The sequence below is a fragment of the Rhinolophus sinicus genome, chromosome 2, assembly GCF_057876585.1.
Source record: "Rhinolophus sinicus isolate RSI-liver-muscle chromosome 2, RSI-T2T, whole genome shotgun sequence".
Classification (NCBI taxonomy): Eukaryota; Metazoa; Chordata; class Mammalia; order Chiroptera; family Rhinolophidae; genus Rhinolophus; species Rhinolophus sinicus.
Window position 1 is genome coordinate 170,193,571 of NC_142502.1, and position 21,807 is coordinate 170,215,377.

General features: G+C 44.9%; 1 protein-coding gene across 1 annotated transcript in view; it reads left to right on the forward strand.

The window, feature by feature from the left end:
* Positions 1-20,884, forward strand: part of CAPN13 (calpain 13) — a 76,310-nt gene extending 55,426 nt beyond the window's left edge. Inside the window, exons 13-23 of the mRNA XM_019735397.3 lie at positions 246-445; positions 1,415-1,451; positions 1,803-1,859; positions 4,924-4,981; positions 5,079-5,137; positions 6,725-6,793; positions 7,650-7,725; positions 9,592-9,720; positions 10,750-10,805; positions 11,408-11,465; positions 20,421-20,884. Of these exons, the coding sequence (XP_019590956.3) occupies positions 246-445; positions 1,415-1,451; positions 1,803-1,859; positions 4,924-4,981; positions 5,079-5,137; positions 6,725-6,793; positions 7,650-7,725; positions 9,592-9,720; positions 10,750-10,805; positions 11,408-11,434 (768 nt within the window). The 3' untranslated portion in view covers positions 11,435-11,465; positions 20,421-20,884. The remainder of the gene's footprint in view (positions 1-245; positions 446-1,414; positions 1,452-1,802; positions 1,860-4,923; positions 4,982-5,078; positions 5,138-6,724; positions 6,794-7,649; positions 7,726-9,591; positions 9,721-10,749; positions 10,806-11,407; positions 11,466-20,420) is intronic.
* Positions 20,885-21,807: the final 923 nt, after the last annotated feature.

Here is a 21,807-nt window from a genome sequence, read left to right on the forward strand (position 1 = left end):
TTAGATTTAACGAGGCAAAACTGTGTGACAGATTTCTGTGCATTCGTTGTAGTGTTAGCATCTGTATTAAATAACAGTCTAAGCCCTATTGCATTGTGAGAGTTCAGGTAAGGACCGTCTTCTTTTTCAGGGCCTCTAGTGCTGTTGTGGTAACTGGAGAGGGGTCTAGAAGGTAGTGGGTCTCTCCTGGTAGCTGGAACACACGCACACAGGGAGCTTTCTCACCTTCATCATGTTTCCTCTAGTTCCTGCACTTCGGGGAGAGATTGCCACCCACCTTTTATTCCCCATTCCGAAAACCTTGCAACGGCATAAAGAGTATAACCAAGTGGAACTTCACAAAATGTTTCACCCTGAGCCCAGGGACCTATGTGGTGGCCGTATCTGTGTGGAGAGACGTTGAGTTCTTGCTCCGAATCTTCCAGAAAAGGCCAGGCAATGACAGGTAAGAACCTCTGGAGTTCTAAGTGTTTTATTCTACTTAATTTTATAAAAACACATTGTGTCATTCTGTGCAGCACGTACTGTGTCAGCATGGGTCCCACTCTCAAAATGCTCACCACAAAGGGGGGCAAAGTCTGTGGACCAGTAACTAGACCGCAAACAAGAAGGAACCATTGCTCGATGGAAATGCCAAGTCATGCAGGAGGACAGAATGGAGGGGCCCATCTCTGGCAAGAGGTCCTCAGGAAGGCTTCTTGGAGGACATGGCATTTGAGCTAGTCCTTGATGGAAACTATAATTTAGTGTTTCAAAGGGGAAGGCAATGCAGGTGGAAGAAAAAAGCATCAGCAGAAGCAGGGAAGTGGGTGAGCACAAGGCTTGTTAAGTGATGTCGGCCATATATACAGGACGGTAGTAAGGGACATACATGGTAATTGTGTGAAATGTGGCCAGAATGTGGGGTAGAACAGGGAGAAAGTGAAAAGTGGACCTGAAAGATAGAGTCCAATCGTGAAGGGTTTTCAATGCCAAGGTAATGGTCAAGCCTGGTATCAACAGGTACACACCCTGCTAAGTGCCTCAGCCCCTCTTATACCCAAGGTACTATAATCATGGCAGTCTTTACAGTTCAGTATGGAGGAGGCCTTCTGCATCCAGCATGTCAGACAGCCACTGTGCCGCCAATCAGAGTTGGAACTTGAGAAAAAGCTTACCTGCCATCTTGGTAATGGGGGTTGCAGTACATGCATATTTGGTTATGAAAAGAACCATTTACTAAATGGTTTGAGGACAAGATGACCCAAAAGACTGGACACATGGTCAAGATGCTCATCTGCCTGCTGCCTGCCATGTCTGCCCACTCAAGTCTGTGAGATACATGTCCAGTGCCACCTAGGCTGCCTTCCATATGAAAATCTCCTTTTAATAGTGAGCTGGTCATCCTTGTCACACTGTCCCCCTGATTTTCTAGGAACCTGGGCAGCAATTTTAACCTTGGAGCATTGAAGGTAAGTGTGCGGTCAGGTTCGGCTAGTGATCTTCCTTGGCCAAAGCCCATCCCCCACGAGTTCCTGTCTCCTTCCTTCTTGCCTTATCACTGACCAGTGAACACAGAGACAGCATATGAGCCATGATGGTTCCAAGAGGCAGGGAAGAGGGGAGAAGACCAGGCCTCCAAGGCCAGGCTGGACTCTACCATCTTCCTTCCACAAACTTCCATTTTCCCATTTCCCTAAAGTTTTTATCCAATGCTAGATGAAGCCTCTGTCTCAGATCCGGGGGTGCTTGTGCCCTCAATGTACCAGATGGTAGCCTCCTTCCCCAGACGTTTGATGGTGCCTATTTTCCCTTTGATCCAGGCAAGTGTTCCAGAGAACGGCTCCCAACAAATCATGTTCTACAAATATGCTCAGCAGGTATAGTACTTACCAAGGTGATGGAGGGACCAGAGAGAAGGAAATCTCTCCCCAGCTTTATCAAGATACAGAGGAAAAGTGACTTGATGAGTTGTTTTATCAGCCTCTTTTTCTGGATGTCTCCAGAACTGAGCTGGCTACCAAACCCTGGAGAGAAGGGATACCCTCCCTGGGTGACATGTGGGATGAAATGTAGAGCTTGGAAAGGGAAAGGCTCATTATGGTGTGTGTGTGTGTGTGTGTGTGTGTGTGTGTGTGTGTGTGTGCTTTTTAAATATTGAAGCAAGTAATTGGCAACACCCCTTGAAATCTTTCCTTCTGCCGCTCTGCCATCTTTCACCAACCTTGGCATCATTCCTCCCGGGAGCTGGCCAGCTTCAGAAAGCACCAACAGCCCTCTTCCTGCCAAGCCACCTATGTGCACAAGGGATTTTCTTAATGGTTTTATAAACCACTATGAAGAACTCCTGGACTTGTCAGGTTAAAAACAGCTGCCAAGGGCTCTGCACAAGGAGTTTTTTACCATTCATTATCATGTCGGTGTGGGAAGTAGAAACTATTACAGATGATCAGGTGTGTGGAGCCAGCCCTGGGCCAGTCAGAGGCCAAGGACAGGAAGGATGCCAGGCAGTCAGAGGGTTAATGGGCCAGTGAGGACCACGAGGCAGCCCAAAGGGAAATTATTTAGGTAACCTGGGCCCAGAGGGAAACACAAGGAGAAATTTAAACTGTAGCTGGCATGACGGGTACATGTCGCAAGAAGCAGCTCAGTATGGGACCTCGTCAAAATCAATAAGGACCTAGGATTCAGGTCTATATATGGGCTGATTCAGAATGCACTTCGTTTGATGCAAGGTGATTGTCCCCAGTGAGTGAGCTCCTGGAGGCAGGATACATCACGTGCATTCTTTGTCCCTAATACCTATTACTTCCCAGGCAGAGAGAAGGTGCTCAATCAATTTACATTGAATTAGACAGATTAGCTTCCCCAGAGCAGATGCCCAAGCCAAGGTCGCTGCCCCCAGGTGATCAGCAGGACCTGATCAGAATACCTGAGACCAAGATTCATTCAGGGGCAGATGGCAAAATCCTCAACATGGTCCATGCACCTGCACGTCTGAAATAAAAAAATGTAATTGGTCAGATGATAAATGGGACAGATTCCCTAATTAGGACTTCTCCAAACAACAACCAAATGTCTCCTCATAGAGAGTAGCTGGAGTCTTTATAGGAATTAAATAAGACACAGGTGCAATTTTGTGCCAAGGAGCCTGGCCGGGAAGTGGAAACCGGGCTGCACTCCAGCCCCTTTCCCCCAGTCTGCTGGTCACCCTTGAGCAGGGCCAACCGGGCATCATCATTCTGCACAACCTGACAACTATGCTCAGAGGTTGTACCCTCCATGGTAAATTGAGAGTGAAATATTTTCCATGCGCTCACTGTGTCCTCTCTCCTGATCTCTTGTATCGGTTTAACTAGCCTTAAACTAACTTGCTACTATGGCTACCACCACCTTTATTAGCCATGGTGGTGGTGATGGTACCATAACCCAAGGGATGCCTGTGGGAAAGCAAGGACACACTCGGCCTTGGGGTCAGGTCCATCTATCCATCATTTATTCAGTTGGAAAACATGTCCCAAATACCTAGGATATTCCAAGTACCATGCTAAGTTTTGGGAATGCAAAGCATCCGTCCTTGGGGATCTTTTGTTGAGGCGACAGAGACAAAGTACAATTCTTTGGGAATTCATTGAGGCTCTTATCTCCCTTCTCATCTTCCTATCTTCATCTCCTCAAATGTTTTGGGGTTTATTGGGTGCAGGGTCCAGGTCAGGGGCTGTCCTAGGGTGGGAGACGTGCAGAAGAAAGGAGACACGATCCATGCCCCAAAGCTACTTAGATTCTGGTTGGTGATTCCATGGGAGTTAGGGTCCCTCACCAGCATGTCAACTGCTCTTCAAAGCAACGTGCCATTATTCTTTTGAGGAAAAAGCTCAGTTGATCGTGGGCACACCATACTGATATAACCAACCAGTGAGGCATTAAAGAAGTGACCTGAGGATCAATTTCAGACAGTGGCAGGATATGTTTCTTTGGGGCATCGTGAGGGAGGGGCCACCCTCCTAGCTGAAGGACTCCCATAAGGACAGGCTATAGGATTGCTTTTGCTTTTGGTTCTGTGTGGTGAGAGCAACTCTATGGGGTGCTGGTTCTCAAAAACCCCAAGGAGGCACCTTCTTCCACATGCCCTAGTGCCACTCTGCAAAGCCACCTGTGAGAGGCCTCACTCCAGCTTTCCTCCAGGTGAAAGCTTTTCCGGGGTGTTGCTGTCACCTTATCCCCTCAGCTTTTACCAGGCTGAAGTAAGAAACAGTCATATACAGAACAGCTCCACTCCTCTGTAAAACCATCATGGAAGACACTGCCCACAAAGATAGTCAATGTTGCTGGTAGAAAATTGAATGCAGTTCATGCCTCCGGAAGTTCAGGCCAGGACAAGTTTCTCTCCCCTCAACTTCAGTTGCTTCCCAAGGAAAACCATGACGTCTCCCTTTCTGCTTCAGTGTCTGAGAAGACTAATGTTAAGTAATTTCTCAATTAGAGCGGCTTCTCTTAGCCTCCAGGCCCAGCGCTTTAACCTCCTCACCACATACACACATTCAGTAGTCATATTTTCTTAGTCTCTTTCTGGAAGCAGATGGGGAAATATACCTACAGGGCTAAATTGATTCATTCAATAATACTTCTCCTGAGGGGCTCCCAAGTGCCCAGCACAGCAGGGAGGAAGCAAACATTTCTTTCAATCCAATAAAGAACGAAGAGATAAATGCAAGGTGACCCACACAAAGTATCAAATGTCAGGCGTAATCAGCACTACAGATGTTCAGGAGAGGGAGTTATCACCATGGCCTGGAACTATCAGAAAAGACTTCATGACACAGGTGAGATGGGCACTCGGTGGGAACTGTTGTTAGAAATCTGAGTGTTTTTAGAGTCAGACAGGTGTGCCCCGAAGCTCCTGGGCACTGAGTGACTCCTGTACTCTTCCCTTGTTTGGATCAGGGACAGAACATTGAGGCTGCTCAGCTTCAGAGCCTTCTCAACCAGGAATTCCTGAAAGGTAAGAACCTGCTGTCCCCAGCCCCAACCCTACTGCCAACTCAGTCCAATGCCACCTTCCCAGACATTTCAGTTCCTCCTCTTCTTCCCCATCTCAGGATGTCCAGGGGATACGTTCTCCTTGGATGAGTGCCGGAGCATCGTGGCTCTAATGGATGTATCCTTTTCAGTCATCCCTCCACCTTTCCCCCAGCTCCAAGAGTCCATCTGCTCTGTGGGCTTGCCCAGGAGTCTAACTAGGATGTTGGGGAATGCTTTTCTCTCAGTGTTTCCTCTTCTTCCTTGGTACTAAGTGCTCACCAAAGAGCTTGGGTTTCTGTGGAGTCTATACTAACTCCCCAACTCTCCAGCACAACCACAGCAATAATGACAATAGTTACCATCTACCAGGCATCCATTGTGAGCTGAGAACTGTACTGGTACATACGTGTTTCTTCCTTGTAATTCTTGCAACAACCCTATGATTAGAAGCATTATCATACAATGAAAGAAACGGGGGTTCAGAGAGGTTAAGTAATTTGCCCAGATCACACGTCTACTCAGAATTTGTGCCTGGATTTCTGCCTCTGTGCAGCACCAATGGGAACTGTTTTCTCTCCATCCCTCCCCTTGCCACTGGAGGAGTCTTCACTATTTAAATGCCTTACTTAAGAAGCCCCGATAAGGACAACCACTGGAACTTGTAGAAAATGCCTAGGTCTACACAGCAGTTGCACCCCATTATTAATTATGCTGTATTTGCTGATGAGGAGGCCGGGGTTGGGGCCATCCAGTGACTTGTCCAAATTCCATGGCCACAAGTGGCAGGGCTGGGAATCAAACCCAGGTCTCCTGACTTCTCTCTCCAAGGGCCATTTCTCTCCTGCTCACCCCATCTCCCCACTGGCAGGAGGCACTAGCTCTACGTGTGCCTAACCCCCAGCTGCTGCCTGTAGCTCTTTCTTTGGGTGTGTGCAGTCGGCTGGGAGAAAGACAGATCCCCAGCCCTTTCTTTCCTAACAAGACTCGACTGGGAATTTGGAGCCCGCCATTGTTGAACAAGAGGGCTTTCTGAGGAAATCATGTATGAGGCCCTGTCTCTGTCAGCAGGATTTGGAATCACTCAGAGACACTGCCCATCCCTGCAGATGAATCAAAATGGCCACACAGCTCCACGGCCTGGGGCAGATAACCCGAAGGGTGTCACATCGCCAGGCCCCTGCAAAGCAGTCTGGTCTTTTCTACCCTTCCTCCTGCTCACACTCCAGTTCCTCAGAGATCCATTCCTTTCTTTTTATGGGTTCTCATTAAACCCCTTGTATAGAGTGACCAGGGCTGGCTTTGATACACTTAATGCATTCTATCCAATCCACTCATGTGCACACTTTGCACACATTTGGTTGCTTCAGGAGCTGACATGACCCCTTCATGCTCTGCCCCACTCTCCCCTGCCAGGGACTCCACTCCAACAGGTGAAGGCTTTGGGGGCTGTGTTTTGGGCTTTCTCTTTTTCCCAGGATGCAAGGGATGTTGGTGGCCCCTTTCTCAGATCTTTCTTCTCCTTCCAATTCACCATTTTCCCTTGTAAAATAAATCTAAGCCAGGTCCCTTTCAGACACAGCAGGAGGCAGCGGGCATGGGGCCACGTCCCATTCCCATGATGTTGGACTCTGTTACTAGCTGATGGATGGAGAGCTCCTTGTCAGGACCCTGGCCCCTCTGCTCACTGCACAATGGACTGGTTAACTCTTTAACTCCCCAGCAGCTGAAAGTGAATGGACGGCTGGACCAAGGGGAGTTTTCAAGACTGTGGACCCGTCTCGTCCACTGCCAGGTACCGGCGTGCTTTTTTTGACTCACACTCTTACTCCATCCAGTTTAGCTGATATTTACTGGGTCCTGACCCTGCACCAGGGTTGAGGGACACAAAAGAAAAGGAACCTCACCCCTACACTCAAGGAGAGCTCCCATTTTGTTTGGAGAGGCATATATGCACCACCAGAAGACAATGCCTGATCAAGTGGCAAGAGGAGGATTGCTCTAGGAGGGAAAGGTGTCACTGTGGACTATAGCTAAAACCGCCAGGTAGCCTCGCCCTCCTCATTCCTCCTCAGCCCACTGCGGCATCCCAGCTGTTAGTTCACCTTATTCCCTTCCTCTCCATGTCCCAGGAGATACGGCAAAATCACAGGTGTGTCCTGTTTCCCCATTTGTAGCACAGGGTTAATCACAGTACCTAGCTCCTAGAAAGATTAAGTAACTTGCCCAAAGTAACACAGCTGGGATGTAAACCCAGCAGTTTGGTTGTAAAGTCTGTGCTCTTAACCACCACCTTACGCAAACTCTTTAAAGTGCTGTACACCTCCCTGGAAAGCAGTGAGCCCAGTCTAGAGGGTGAGGAAGAGGAGAGGGCAGGTTGGTTGAGCGGAAGCTACGAGCCCAGGAGGGGAACTTACAACCCAGCAGCTGGAAGTCAGAGCAAGCGGCTTCATCACGCAGAGCCCATCCCTGCTTTCCTCTGCCCTCAGCTGGGCTGCCCTGCCTGCCTCTGAGCTGGGCCCACTCAAGTTTTAGTGAAGCAGCCTCCAGAGATGGAAAAGGGACTTCTGGGACCTCCCTCTACCCAGGGCATCTTCTTCAAGGTGGGCAATGGGACCTCACAAGGGCTTCTTGCTTCTTTTCCATATCAGAGTGTTTTCCAGAACATCCAGAAGAACTCTGGGGTTTTCCTGAGCTCATATTTGCAGGAGGCCGTAAAGAATACAGGTAACACAGGGGATCCTTTGAGCCCCAATGACTGGGGGTGGGGGGTATGTGTGTGACGCACAGCCTTAGCATGCTGCAGACGAGGCCAGTGTGGCGGTGTGGGCCGCCAGGAGAGAAGAGAGCTGCAGCTTCCGGGTCCTCCCCTGGTTTACACTGGCCTCTGTGGGCCTCCAGGCTCCGGACTCAGACTCCATCTTGCCCTGCCTGAGTTCTCATGTGCCAGTCCATTTTCCCACTTGCCTTTCTCCCCAGCACCACTCTAATTGTGAGAAAATAACCCCATATGATTGATAACCTACCAGAAACCAAGCCCCCCTTGGAGATGCTTCCACTCAGCCTCTGGGCCATTAGGGTTAAATACCCACGGGAGTGCTGACACACTCTCTTCATAGAGGGTTTGGGGCTAAATGAAAGCTATGGCATCTGACTGCTTCAAGGAGACAAGAGCCTTCAGGCCTGGACTAATGATAATAATACCTTAGGGTGCAGGAGTGCTTCATAGTTCAGCAACAACTTGTACTCACGTCATCTCAATTGATTGTCTTGACTACTGTGGAACTGGGAAGGGCAGGAATCATTATCTTCACTTTACCAGTGGGGAAATGGATCACAGAAAGGTTAAGTCAGGAAATTGCACCATCCTTAATAAGATGCAAAATCAGATAACCCCAGGTTACCGTAGTTTTCTCTCCTGCGGCTCCTGGCCTGGAAAGAGGGTTAAAACACGGGCTGCTGCTGCCCACTTTAGCGTATATCTTCCCCCTTAATTATTCTCAGTAGAGAGCTGTGGTTCTCCAACTCAAGTGAGTATCAGAACCCCCTGAGGGCTTGTGAAAACAGACCGAATTGCCTCACCACTCACTTCAAGTTTCAGACTCAGGAGGGCTGGGGTGGGGCTCAAGAATTTGCATTTCTAACCAGTCCTCTGCTGAGGCGGTGCTCCTGGTCTGGGGATCACACTTTGAGAACCACCAACTAGCCAGTGAAAGATGAAATCTTTAAAGGAGACCTCACTAAGGACTCCAGAATAATAAAAGGAAGAGAGAGAATAGCTGAAGTTCAACTCAAAAGCCTTCAGGGGCCAGAGTGCAAGTGAGAGAGTGCATGCCCTATTCAAAAGCATTCAAATTCCCATTTTATTAGCTCTGCTGGAGAAACTAGTCTCTGGCTGTAGGGCCTATAGGCAGGCAGCTTGTCCTCTTGATAGATGGTCTTGCTTGCCTATTTCCACGGGCTCAGCAGAACTTAAGGTCAGGTATGTGATTGGTACCTCCCCAGAGCTTCTAACTAGACATGCAAGATGTCAAGACCCAAAAAAGGGCAAGGCACCTCGGTCCTGCCCACCTGAGGTCACCTACTGTGTTGTGGTCTCCCCTCTGAGGACCAGTCTCTTCCCGGGATGACCGGGCTGGGACTGAATACCCCTCTTCCAGGAACCACATTGACCCACACTCACAGTCCCACACGTAAGTCATAGGGTAGGGGAGAAAGGTGGTTTTTATAAGGTCACCAGCAGACAGAGGTTTGACATAGGCAGGGTTGGAAACAAACCCCAGGTGTCCTGGCAGCACCCATCCCACCTGGGAATTATCGAGTGATTTGAAGGCTGAGGTGTCCCCAGATCAGTCAGGGGTGTTGAGTATCTTGAATTGGCCTCTGGCCAAACTCTAGAACAGTTGTTTGTGCCCAGAGGAAGAAAGAGGAAACTAGAGAATCATAAAAAGAGTAAAGAGGAGAAGCTAAGCTAAGTAGGAAACAGTGGTTGAAGGCCACTAGGCCCTCTGAACAGGTTTATCAGGACTTGCAAAGCAAAAGACCACCTCAGTCTTGGCTTCCTCCTCACTCACTGGCTCCCCTGTGGCCCAGACTTCCTTGCAGGGATCTCCGTCAGCAATGAGCTGCTAGAGCTCATGACCCTCCGGTACAGCGACAGCAGTGGCAGGGTCAGCTTCCCCAGCCTGGTCTGCTTCCTGATGCGGCTGGAAGCCACGGCAAGTAAGTGTCACCTGAGGGACATCCTGGAGGCCTTTACAGAGACAAAAGAAGACGAGGAACGCTCCCCTCTCCCGGGTCTGGGCAAGGCTTCAGTAGTGGGGTGGCCTGGGGTCCTGTGTGAGGAGTAGTTGCCCCAAGAGACAGAGCCACCGTTAGCCCATGTAATGGTGTAGTTGGCTTGTGTCCCCAATCTCCCTTCTGCACTCGTTTCTCCCCAGGACATTCCCCTATCCCAGGCCCCTCATTTCCTCATCACCCTATATATTCACTGCCTCTGGGGAACCAGGTTAAATCACTATGTCCCCAATCCAGGTTGTGTTTATTGTTTAAATCTACTCTTTAGTCTTGCATTGGATGATTTGGGTCTCAGCTGAAGAAATTGCACACATGTGGGAATAGCTGGGGGCCGGAGGTCTTTCCTCGGGATTCAGAAACTCAATGATGTAAGCCAGCGGTTTTGACACTTTAGCAGCATACCCCTTTGTTTTAATGAAATCTTATGTGGAACCCCAAGCCACAAGAGAGCTCAAAATGGAGCTGCTATAGAAGTGGGATCTAGCTTCGACTCTAATCCTAGCACCATCCCTGCTATGTGGCACCTCTGTAAATCCTACAGCTCTGAGCTGGGCAATTAATATTAAGATTGAGAGAACAGGGTTCTGGGAGGGTAAATGAGAAGCTTGAGGTGTAAACCTTGCTCCAGAGAGTTCTCTGTTGGACAAGGGTGGTTTCCCCAAACTGTGCCCCTGAAATACTTCCTAAGACAAGCCCACACATCCCCAAGGTCAAATGTGGAGAGATTCAAAGTGCAAGAAAACTAGCAAAGGGAGAGGGGCGAGTGGGCCAGAGCAGTCAGAGAGCGCTATTTTGAAGACACGGGTGTACAGTTTGGCTGGAAAGAGAAGAGGAGGCGAGGCCAAGCGTGCTGTGTAGAGAGCAAGAGAGTGCTTTACACAGAAGCACCGCATTTGTTTTTATCTTCATGTGGGCTCAGGCCTGCCCTGATTCTTCTCCTCCTCTTCACCCTAGAGACTTTCCAGAACCTTTCCAAGGATGGAAAAGGACTCTACCTGACAAAAATGGAGGTGAGCTGCCTTCCCCTCCCAGAGACAGGGAACCACCTGGGCCTACTCTCCTCATCTGATTCCAGGGGGCATTTTTCTATCTCAGGATATTGAACAGTCTGTCAAAGGCCAGCCAAGCTGCTGGCCCCCCTGACTCCAATTACTGACTTTATATATTGCTGGCTGCCAAGGCTGTGTTAGGATCTTGGCAGACAGATTTTATTTTTTTCCAATAGCTTAATAAAGCAGAAGATTATGTGGGAGTCATAAATCCAAAAGGGAACTGAAGAACACCTGCTGAGCTCACTGTACATTAAACTTCCTCCCATTGAGTTCGAAAGTGCCTCCTGGCCCAGCCAGCCGGTCGACCTCAGCTACCCTTCTCACTGCCGGGCTGTTCAGACACTAGCAAAAGATGGGCTGTGACAGGGGGCTGGGACCTCCTGCTTAGGTTAGGATTAGCTGGAAAGCATTGCTGAGACTAGATGGCCACGAGGCCCTCTGAACAGGTTTCTCAGGCCTTGAAAAACAGATCTTTCAAGGGAGGGAGGTACCATTTGCCCTGATCTATATTAAGCTAGTAAGTCCAAAGATTGGTTGTAATGATTATGCTTATTTCTTAGTGGATGAACCTGGTCATGTACAACTGAAGCAAGGAGCAGAGCAGACCCCAGCGTCCAGGTAAGACATGGCGTCTTTAGAATCATTTCTGTCTAGGGGCTCAATTCCCCTTCTCCTCCAGAAACTACACATAAGATTCTCTCCCTGGGAGCAGCCTCCTCAGAAATTACAGAGCCTTTCACTGTGTGAGTCAAAGGCAGCTGCTTAGGGGTCCCCTGCATTTCAAGGTCAATGCTGACTAAAGATTTCATCTAAGCCATGTAGACCGGTGGGCATTCATGAAAGAGTGTGGCCTGAAAGTCATGAGTAAGGGATTTCGAATTCTTTTTTTAATTAATTTATTTTTATTGAGATGTAATTGGCATTTAAGATTGTATTAGTTTCAGGTATATAACATAATGATTTGATATACAGATATAGATATATAACGAAATGATCACCACAGTAAATTAGGTTGACATCTGCCACCACACATAGTTACAAATTTTTTTTCTTATGATGAGAACTTTTACTCTCTTAGCAACTTTCAAATATACACTACAGTACTGTTAACTATAGTTGCCATGCTGTATATTACATCCCCGGGACTTATTTATCTTGTAACTGGAAGTTTGTAACTTTTGACCACATTTACTCATTTTCCCACTCCTCAAGCCCCCACCTCTGGAAACCACCAGTCTCTTCTGTGTCTATGACTTTGGTTGTATTTTGATTTTTAGTTATTTTTAGATTCCACATATAAGTGAGAACATACAGTATTTATCTCTCTCTGACTTATTTCACTCAGCATAATGCCCTCAAGGTCCAGTCATGTTGTTGCAAATGGCAATACTGCTTTCCTTTTTATGGCTGAAAAATATTCCATTGTATATATGCCCTGCATTTTCTTTATGCATTCATCCATTGGTGGACACCTAGATTGTTTCCATGTCTTGGCTATTGTTAATAATGCTGTAATGAAAATGAGGGTGCAGATATGTTTTTGAGTTATTGTTTTTGTTTCCTTCAGATAAATACCCTGAAGTAGAATTGCTGGGTCATATGGTAGTTCTATTTTTAACTTTTTGAGGAAACTCCATATTGTTTTCCATAGTGGCTGTGTCGATTTATATTACCACCAACAGTGCACGGGGTTCCCTTTTCTCCACATCTTTGACAACATTTATCTCTTGCTTTTTAGATAAAGCCATTATAACAGGTGGTAAAATGGTATCTTACTGTGGTTTTGATTTGCATTTCCCTGAGGATTAATGATGTGGAGCATATTTTCATGTATCTGTTGTCCATTTGTATGTCTTCTTTGGAGAAATGTCTATTCAGATCTTCTGCCCATTTCTGAATCGGATTGTTTGTTTTTTTCTATTGAATTATATGAGTTCTTTATATAGAGAAGGTGCCCAAAAAAATGTATACACATTTTAAGAAAGGAAAAAACTGTATTAGGATTGTAATAATATATACAGATAACAAAAGATGAATACAAGTCACGTTTGACTTCAATTACCAGAGGTGCTCAAAGTAGTTACTGTCAGCATAATTTTAATAGTTTTTCCCTTTCTTAAAATGTGTATACATTTTTTTTGGCACCAGTTCTATTTTGGGTATTAACACCTTATCAGATATGTGATTTTCAAATATTTTCTCCCATTCAGTAGGTTGCCTTTTCATTTTGTTAATTATTTCCTTTGCCTGTGTAGAAGGTTTTTAGTTTGATATAGTCCCATTTGTTTATTTGTCCTTTTGGTGTCAAATCAGAAACTCATTGTCAAGACCAATGTCGAGGAGATTACCTCTTATATTTTCTTCTAGGAGTTTTAAGGTTTCATGTCTTTAATCTATTTTGAGTTGATTTTTATGTATGCTGTAAAACAGTGGTCCAGTTTCATTCTAGAATTCTTAATTGAAGTCCCAAAGAGGAAAGGCAGTCACTCATCACAGGAACAGCTAAGTGTGGAGCAGTAGAAATGATGGGACCTTGGGGAGATGAGAGCTGGGTCCAGCCCCAGTTCCACCACTGCCTCACTATGCAGCTTTGGACATATCACAGATATCTGTAGGCATCAGCATCTCTATCTCTGGCAGAAATGTGCTAAAGAATTAGCACACCCATGTCACATTTTTACATGTTTACTTTCGGGGAACAGACTCCATAGATACATAGTCTGCACCCCACCCTGCTGTAGCAGAAGCCCCTGCAGAGTCTGCTAGGGTTTTCCAGGACTGGGGAGCTCAATATTTTGTGGTCCCCATTGTTGGACATCTGCAGGTGTTAGATATTCTTTATCTAGAGGTAACACTCTATTTCCCTGGAACTTTCTACCCAGGCTTCTAGCTCTACTCTCTGGACCCCTAAAGACTGGACATGCCAAGCCTTCAAATATTTGAGGAGAGCGTTGCTGCCTCACCCACAGCCTCTCCTTTACTTATCCCTGGTGGTTCTTGTCCAGGACTTCTTGGTGACCATTCTCTATATGCCAATGTCCCTTGGGAGTATACAGTCCTCCTATGTAACTGTCCTGTGATCAACACATTCTGGGACACTATTATTTTTGTAAATAGCATTTATTTAATCTCCCAATCATATACCTTGAAATCAAGACACAGACACTGACTCCATAAACAAATATTATTTTAGCATAAATATTTCCTGATGAACACTTGGTGATTATTAATGAACACAAGTTAACAAACATTGCAGAGATCCAAGTTAATGAGAGCCAACTGTATTTTCTTGAACTCCCCTTTCATTCCTTTTTGAAAACAGAACATTTGATCATTTCGAATTTCCAATCTGCCTGATTCCTGTTTCAACCTGTATGGTTTCTAATGTCAGAAATGATTCTTCCATTGCATCTTTAAGCTAATTCGGCATGCAGGATCTAAAGGTTAAACTTTTGAAATAACCGGACTTTCATTATCCTTTCTGCTAGATAGGCTCCCAATTTCCCCTAACTAATTTTTCCACACTTCCTGTTCCTTAAGGTTATGTAAGAAGTATAACGTAGGAGACATGGTTATGTGTGTTTCAGTCTCTTTCATTAATGCCTATCACCATCCCTAGGAGTGTCCCCTGCCTTCCTTGTTGATCAGCACCCTCTGACATTACATTATTAAAGCATATCCACTCACTCGTGGCTCATGGACTGTTTTGCAGAATTGGAAGGGGGAAGATGAATAAATTCTACCTGCAAATCTACAATCCCACTTTCATCTGTAATCATCTCCTACCTTCCTTCTGTTATGCTTAGAGGGCATATCCCTCTGAGAAGGTTCTGGGTCTCATTCTTTCCTCTTTCGCACGGGCTTGATTGAATGAATTATCTCCTCTGGCTTCTGAATACTAAACCTCTCTTTTTTCTGGAGCCTTCTAATTTCTGTTTCAACATGCTTATCTTTTAAATTTCCTCCATCTCAAAGTCCCTTCCAGCTACCGCTCTCTCTCTCTCCTCCCTTTAGAGCCAGACTTCATCAAGACCTTGTTGTCTCCACATCCTCACCTCCCACGTTCCCCTCAAATGACTTCAGTTTAGGTTTCTCAGACATCATCTCTCTCCCTGATTTTTGCATTGGCTCCCTATCTGATTTTCCTATATCCACCCCATCCCTCAATTTCCTGCAGTCTGAGCATACTTCTAAAAATTCGAACCTGAAAATTAAAACCCTTCAAAGTCTTCCTATTGATACTCAGGAAAAGTCTAATAGCATGAAGGTGGCCTGCACCATCTGGGCCCTGCCCACCTATCTAACCATCTCTTGTCTCTCTCCTCTACTTTCACCACACCAGCCTTACCTTTATTTCCTTTAATGTTTTATTCTTTTCTCAACCTCAGGTCCTTTGTCCTTACTGTCTTCTCAGCCCTGGGGTTAGTTACCTAACTCCTGATCCTCATGTCTTAGCCCTATTGGGTTCCTGTATTATTTTCTCACATATCACACATCCCCCATCAGAACACTCAAAATACTTTTTTGTTGTTGCCCACTTCTTCCTTTTATTTTAAGAGGCTTATTGAGATATAATTTACACACCATAGAGTTTACCCATTTAAGGTGTAAGGTTTTCAATATAGTTAGAGAGCTGTGCAACCATCATCAACAATATAATTGTAAAGTATTTTTCATCACCACGAAAAGAAACCTCATACCCTTTAGTAGCCACTTCCTATTTTTGCCTGACCCTTCTGGTCCTAGGCAACCTCTGTTCTAATTTCGGAATCTATAGGTTTGCCTACTCTGAACATTGTGTACAATTGGAATCATGTGATGTGTGGTCTTTTGTGACTGACTTCTGTCACCTAACATAATATTTTCACCATTCATCCATGTGGTAGCACGTATCAAGACATGATTCCTTTTTAGTGCCAAAGAATATTTTATTTTGTCTATATACCACATTTTATTCATCCGTTCATAACATAATGAAAATGTAGGTTGTTTCTACTTTTTAGCTATTGTGGGTAATCCTGCTATGAATGTTTGTGTGCAAGTTTTCATTTGGCTTTGTGTGTTTTGCTAGGAGTGGAATTGCTAGGTCGCATGGTAACTATATGTGTAACATTTCGAGGAACTGCCAAACTCTTCCAAAGCAGCTGTACCATTTTGCATTCCCACCAGCTGTGAATGAGAGTTCCAGTTTCTCCACATCCTCTCCAACACTTGTTATTGTCTGTCTTTTTTATTGTAGCCATCATAGAGGTTGTGAAGTGATACCACATTGTGGTTTTGATTTGCGGTTCCCTGATGTAAAGTGATATTAAGCATCTTTTCAGTGCTTATTGGCCATTTGTGTATCTTCTTTGAAGAAATGTCTATTTAAATTATTTGTCCATTTATAATTAGGATATTTGTCTTTTTGTTGTTGAGTTGTAAGATGCATAGATGTAGATATAGATGTATGTATTCTAGTAGAAGTCCCTTAATCATGTATATTATTTACAAAAATTTTCTTCCATTCTTCAGGTTGTCTTTTAAGTTTCTTGATGATATCATGAAATTCAAGTTTCATGAGTTTTTCATTTTGATGAAGTCCAAATTATCTATTTGTCTTTTTTGTCACTTACACTTTTGGTGTTGTAATTAAGAAATCATTGCCTAACCCAAGATTATGAATATTTACTTCTATGTTTTCCTCCTAAAATTTTTATAGTTTAGCTCTTACATTTAGATCTCTTATCCATTTTGAGGTAATTTTTGTATATGGTGTGATGTCGGGGTCCAACTTTTTTCTTTTGCATGTGTGTATCCAGATGTCCCAGCAGCACTTTTGTTGAAAAGACTGTTCTTTGCTCCATTTTATTGTATTGGCACCCTTTTTAAAAAATCAATTTATCATAATGTAAAGATTTATTTCTGAGCCTTAAATTCTATTCCATTTATCTATATGTCTCTCCTTATGCCAGTACCACATTGTGTCGACACTATAGTTTTGTATAGGTTTTGAAATCAGGAAGTGTGAGTCCTCCAACTTGGTTTTCTTTTTCAAGATTGTTTTGGTGACTCTGTTCCTTGAATTTACATATGACTTTTAGGATCAGCTTGACAAAATCAGGAGAAAAAGAAAGGCAGCTGGGATTTTGGTAGAAGTTACATAAATATGTAGATCAATTTTGGGAGTATTTCTGTCTTCACAATATGCAATATACAGTTTTCTGATTCATAGACATGAGAATGTCTCTCCAATTTTTTTCAATCTTCTTTAATTTCTTTCAAAAATGTTTTGTTGTTCATAGTGTAAAAGTCCTACACTTCCTTTGTTAACTTTATTCCTAAGTATTATATTCTTTTTAATGCTATCATAAATAATTTTATTTTCAGACTGTTCATTGCTAATGTATAGAAATAAGATTGATTTTTGCATATTGATCTTATATTCTGTCAACTCGCTGAACTCATTTTTTACTTCTAATAGATTTTTTTTTTTTTTTTAGGGAATTCCTTAGGATTTTGTATATACAAAATTATGTCATCTGAAAATGGAGATAGTTTTTCTTCTTCCATCCCAGTCCTGATGGCTTTTATTTACTTTTTGTCCAAGGTCCTGGATAGAACTTCTAGTACAATGCTGAATAGAGGTGGAGAAAACAGACACTTTTTTTTTTCTGATCTTGGGAGAGAATGCCTAGTCTTTCACCAACAAGCATGATGTTAGCTTTGGGAGGTTTTGTAGATACTGTTGATCAAGTTGAGGAAGTTCTCTCTATTTGCGGTTTGCTGAGTCAACACACTTTGAATTACCGGCTTGATGCCTGTATTCCCTGCCACACTGTAAGCCTATGTATGTCTTATTTGTTGCTATCTCCTTAGCACGTAGCAAAGTGCCTGGCATAGAGAAACCATTCAGTAACGATTTCCCAAATGACTGAAAGGAATTGTCCTTTCATGTTTGTGTCTTCCTTTGTTTTGTTTTCATTGCAACTTTTGTAATATTATCTTAAACCCAAGTCTTCTGATGTTTCATCTATTTCTTTATTTTCTTCTCCACTGGGATTACTGGGGAGCAGATAGTTAACATTATCTTGTTATCATCTCTAATACATCATGATCAATAGTCTCTCATTAAGGCTATTTTCGGACCCGTTGATCTTCTCACCCCTTTGAAATCTGCTTTCCTGAGTCCAGCACATGTTTCACTTCTGCCCAATATTCCCTTACTTTGCTCCTACAAAGGCAAAGCTTCATTCCTCCAGGATTTCCATCACTCCCAGGTTAGCAAAAAACTTTCACTGTTGGCCTGTGTTCGATCCAGAGTAGAATGCCCTCTCCTCACTCATTTGGTCCTCTGTGCAATAAGGCAGTCACTGGAACACACGGAAGCCTTATCAGGTAAACTGAGATTCTGCCCAGAGCCTACGGTTGCTACAGCCCCTCACCAGTCTACTTGTCCTCCCTACAAGCTGTGTACAATCTTCTACCTGCCCTTGGACTCACCAGGCAAGCTGGGGTGTGCTTCCATTGTGAGCACACGTCTGTTTCTCTCTCGTCTTCAATCCATCTGCTCTCCTCCGGCTCAGTAAATTAGGAGATAGAAATGCACAACCAAATAACTCCTCTTCCTTCCCTCCCATCAGTCATGTCTATTTCTTTTGAACAAGCATGCAAGGCCTCCATTGCTGCATTGTGGATGATGTTTATGTGAAAAATCTTAAAAGATACCAAGTTCATACTTTAAAAATGCAAATACTCAGTGCATTGATATATGGCCCTTGGACATTGGAGGCTATGTTGATCTTAATTGATTTCAGAGTCTGGAGGTTTAATACACTGTGAGTCACACCCTGCTGAGGGTTTGTGTAGCTAATGTCATCTACATTCATGTTGATCTACTGTCAATTTGGCACTTAAGTGCCTTCTTCTAACAAAGTTAGTAGTTATAACCATTTCCCACTACATACAAATAAAGCAATGGGCCAGCTTCTCGTTCTCTGCATGAAGGAAAAATGTGAGCAGCAGTAACCCTCATCCTGCTGATTTACCAACAACAGTTTCACCAGAGTGGGTCTGCTTCTATTCTAATAAATCCATCTCTCTATTCTTCAGACCAAGGGAATTCTTTTTGAGAGTTAGAAGTCTGGATTGCCTCTGGCGATGTGAAAACTCCCTACCTCTTTTGGCAAACAGACACCAAGTGATGAGCAGTCACCTTGCAAACCCAGGGTGTCCAACCTTTCAGAGCTGGCTGTCAAAGGGAAATGTATCAACTAGGAAAATGACATGGACACTCTAAGGGCATAAACCAAGAAGGAGAAAGAGTTGGAATCCAGGAAACAGGAGATCTAACTGCTCAAGGGCCAGAGCTATGCAGCTGAACAAGAGAGCAAGAGGCCCCATAGGGAGCAGAAGGAGTGACCTCTGGGAAAAAAGGAACCAGTGGTTTTATCTGATTGCTTAATCATGGGGAAAATTGTGTTCAGAAGGATTTTGAAATTCTGCTGGAGAGTTTTGGAAGAATTATTAGGATAATGACATAGACTAAGCAGATTTTTTAAATGAGGTAATTATTAATTCCTGGAAGAACAAAGAATTATAGAAGAAAGAAAATGTGATCCTAGAGTATTTCTTCACTCGGTAGTGAACAGTGCATTCATAATTGTAATAAAATAAAAATTGAATATTGATTTAACAAAAAAAAATGTGACATAAATCTATTAGAGAATACAGGAAGCGAAGCTACAGGTATGAAGGTGGATTAGGAGAACCCCAGCTCCATCTTCCATCATAAGTCAGTAGGCATTTAACATTGATGAGTCAGTAGGGTAACCGAGTAAGTATATTATTTAGAAATATGGAGCCAGCATCAGAAGAAAGAGTTTGGAAAGAGGAATTTAGGAGAGGAATGGAACAAGGGACTGGTATTTTTCCTTCATGTTTTTGAATTCATGGATTTGAATTTTTAAATTATATACAATTAGGCTGGATTTTTATGAAAAATAAATCCGCAAACTCGCAAATAGTCTGAGACTCAAGAGAAGAGGAAGGAGGCAGGAAAGTTGGCTGATTATACCTAGTTGTAGAAAAAAAATGTCTATCCAAGAGTGTTGCTTTAATCCAAGAGACATGCCCATGAGAAAAGCCACTCTTCTATAGGAGTCCACAGCTAGCCGATCGGAGCTCTGCTGGAACAGAGAACAGAGCTGTTGTTCTTATAGCTGCCTCTGGTCTGGGCCCTTCTAACCTGCCTGGGGGTGTCAGAGGAGAACCATCTATTCCCCAACTTTCCCTCCACTTTGCTGTGGGCACTCCTGTGCTAAACGGGCTGCAGTTTGCACTCAGACAGGGCAGAGTACGTGCCTAGGGTGCTTCCAAGGAATTGTGAAGAATGAGGTGGAGACATTCCATCCATTGGGGAGCCGTGGGCATGATGGAGCTGGTCCGGCCTTGCCAGCAGGTGGCACCTGTGCTCCCTCTGCAGCCTGGTGGGTATCTGTGGGAATCAGGCTGGGCCTGTGGTCACGTAAGGAATGAAAAGCTCCTTTACTCTCCCTGGGCCTTCTGCGTTTGAGCACATGTGTCTTTCTCCAGGACCAGCTCCCAGTGATCACTCAAGAATCTGCTTCCATTCCAACGGGCTGTGCTGCCTTCTGTGAGTGTGAAACAAACGACACCTGCCCTGCTGCAAATATAGTCGAAGCCACCTTCAAGGAACCTGAGCCAGGTCCTCAGCTGGGTCAGACTCTGGTCATCCCAAGGTCACAGAGAAGTTCATCTGAGCACTACAAGACACCAGCCTGGGATCACCTGGAAAATTAAGCAGGAGATGTTCCACTGTGGGAAAGAAGGGGAGAAGCTGTATCTCGCTCCCCTCCCACCAGTCCAATCCATTTCTTGGAAAAGCCATAATGAGCCAGTCTGCCTACCCACAAGATTCTCTGCGTGACACGGGAGTGGTCCACTGGGGGTTTGCAGAATAATCACACTCTTCAGTGTCTGAATCCTGATTATTGTTTCACAGCCAAATGGCAAAATAAAACATGATTTGCATTTCAGATCTTGGACTCTATGACAAGGAGGATCTTAGTCCAGGATGAAAAATACATTTAAGGATGGGGGATCCAGCCAACAAGGCGGCCACCTCCCTCCCTCTTTATCCATTAAGTTGTCATTATGTCTCTCCAAAATATCATGGCTCACTAGAGTACAGACTAGGTTCCAGTGCATGCCCAGGCCACTCTCCACTCAGGAAAATCGGTGGTTTGAGAACACATTCCTAGAGGCATCTCCCCAGTGGGGGAATCCTTGCAGTTCTGTGTCGGGAGGACAGCAGGGTGGGGACCTTCCTCAGTGTGACCTTCCTGACCAGACACCATGAAGGCAGGTGGTATGAGCAGGGCGACACCCTGATGCAAATGCCCATGCTCAGGAAGAAGGTCAGCGTTCAGAAGTGGCCACATCGTGGTACAAGTACAAACACACAGCCAACTAACCTGCATCCCACAGGGACTGTTGCAAAATATTCACAATCATTTCAGTGGTATAGCAGCGTCAGACACACAGCAAAGCTTGAGCCAGGTTATTTTGCCTCCTGGCCCTGTGCTTGGTCCACTAGGCTAGATGGCCGTGGTTCTCAGCACAGACGTTGGAGGCAGACAAAGCAGATGCCTGAAGACTTGGAGTCCTGAGCTGTCAGACTGCCCCATTACATAAGATGTCCAGCACACAAAATACCAGTACTGACAGGTTAACATAGACGCTGCTAAAAAAAGGGAAAGCCCAGAAGAACAAACGCGCCATTTCCAGCAGGACTCAGAGACGACCTTCACATGATGTCTGGGTAGAAAATCCAACACACCTGCACACTTTGCTGCCCCACCCACACGTCCTCCCAGGCCCCTTCTGGGCCTGCTTGGGCCCTGGGAGACAAGAAGAGTGAAACTTTACAGTCCTAGGGTCAGTAGTAAGCAGCCAAGGG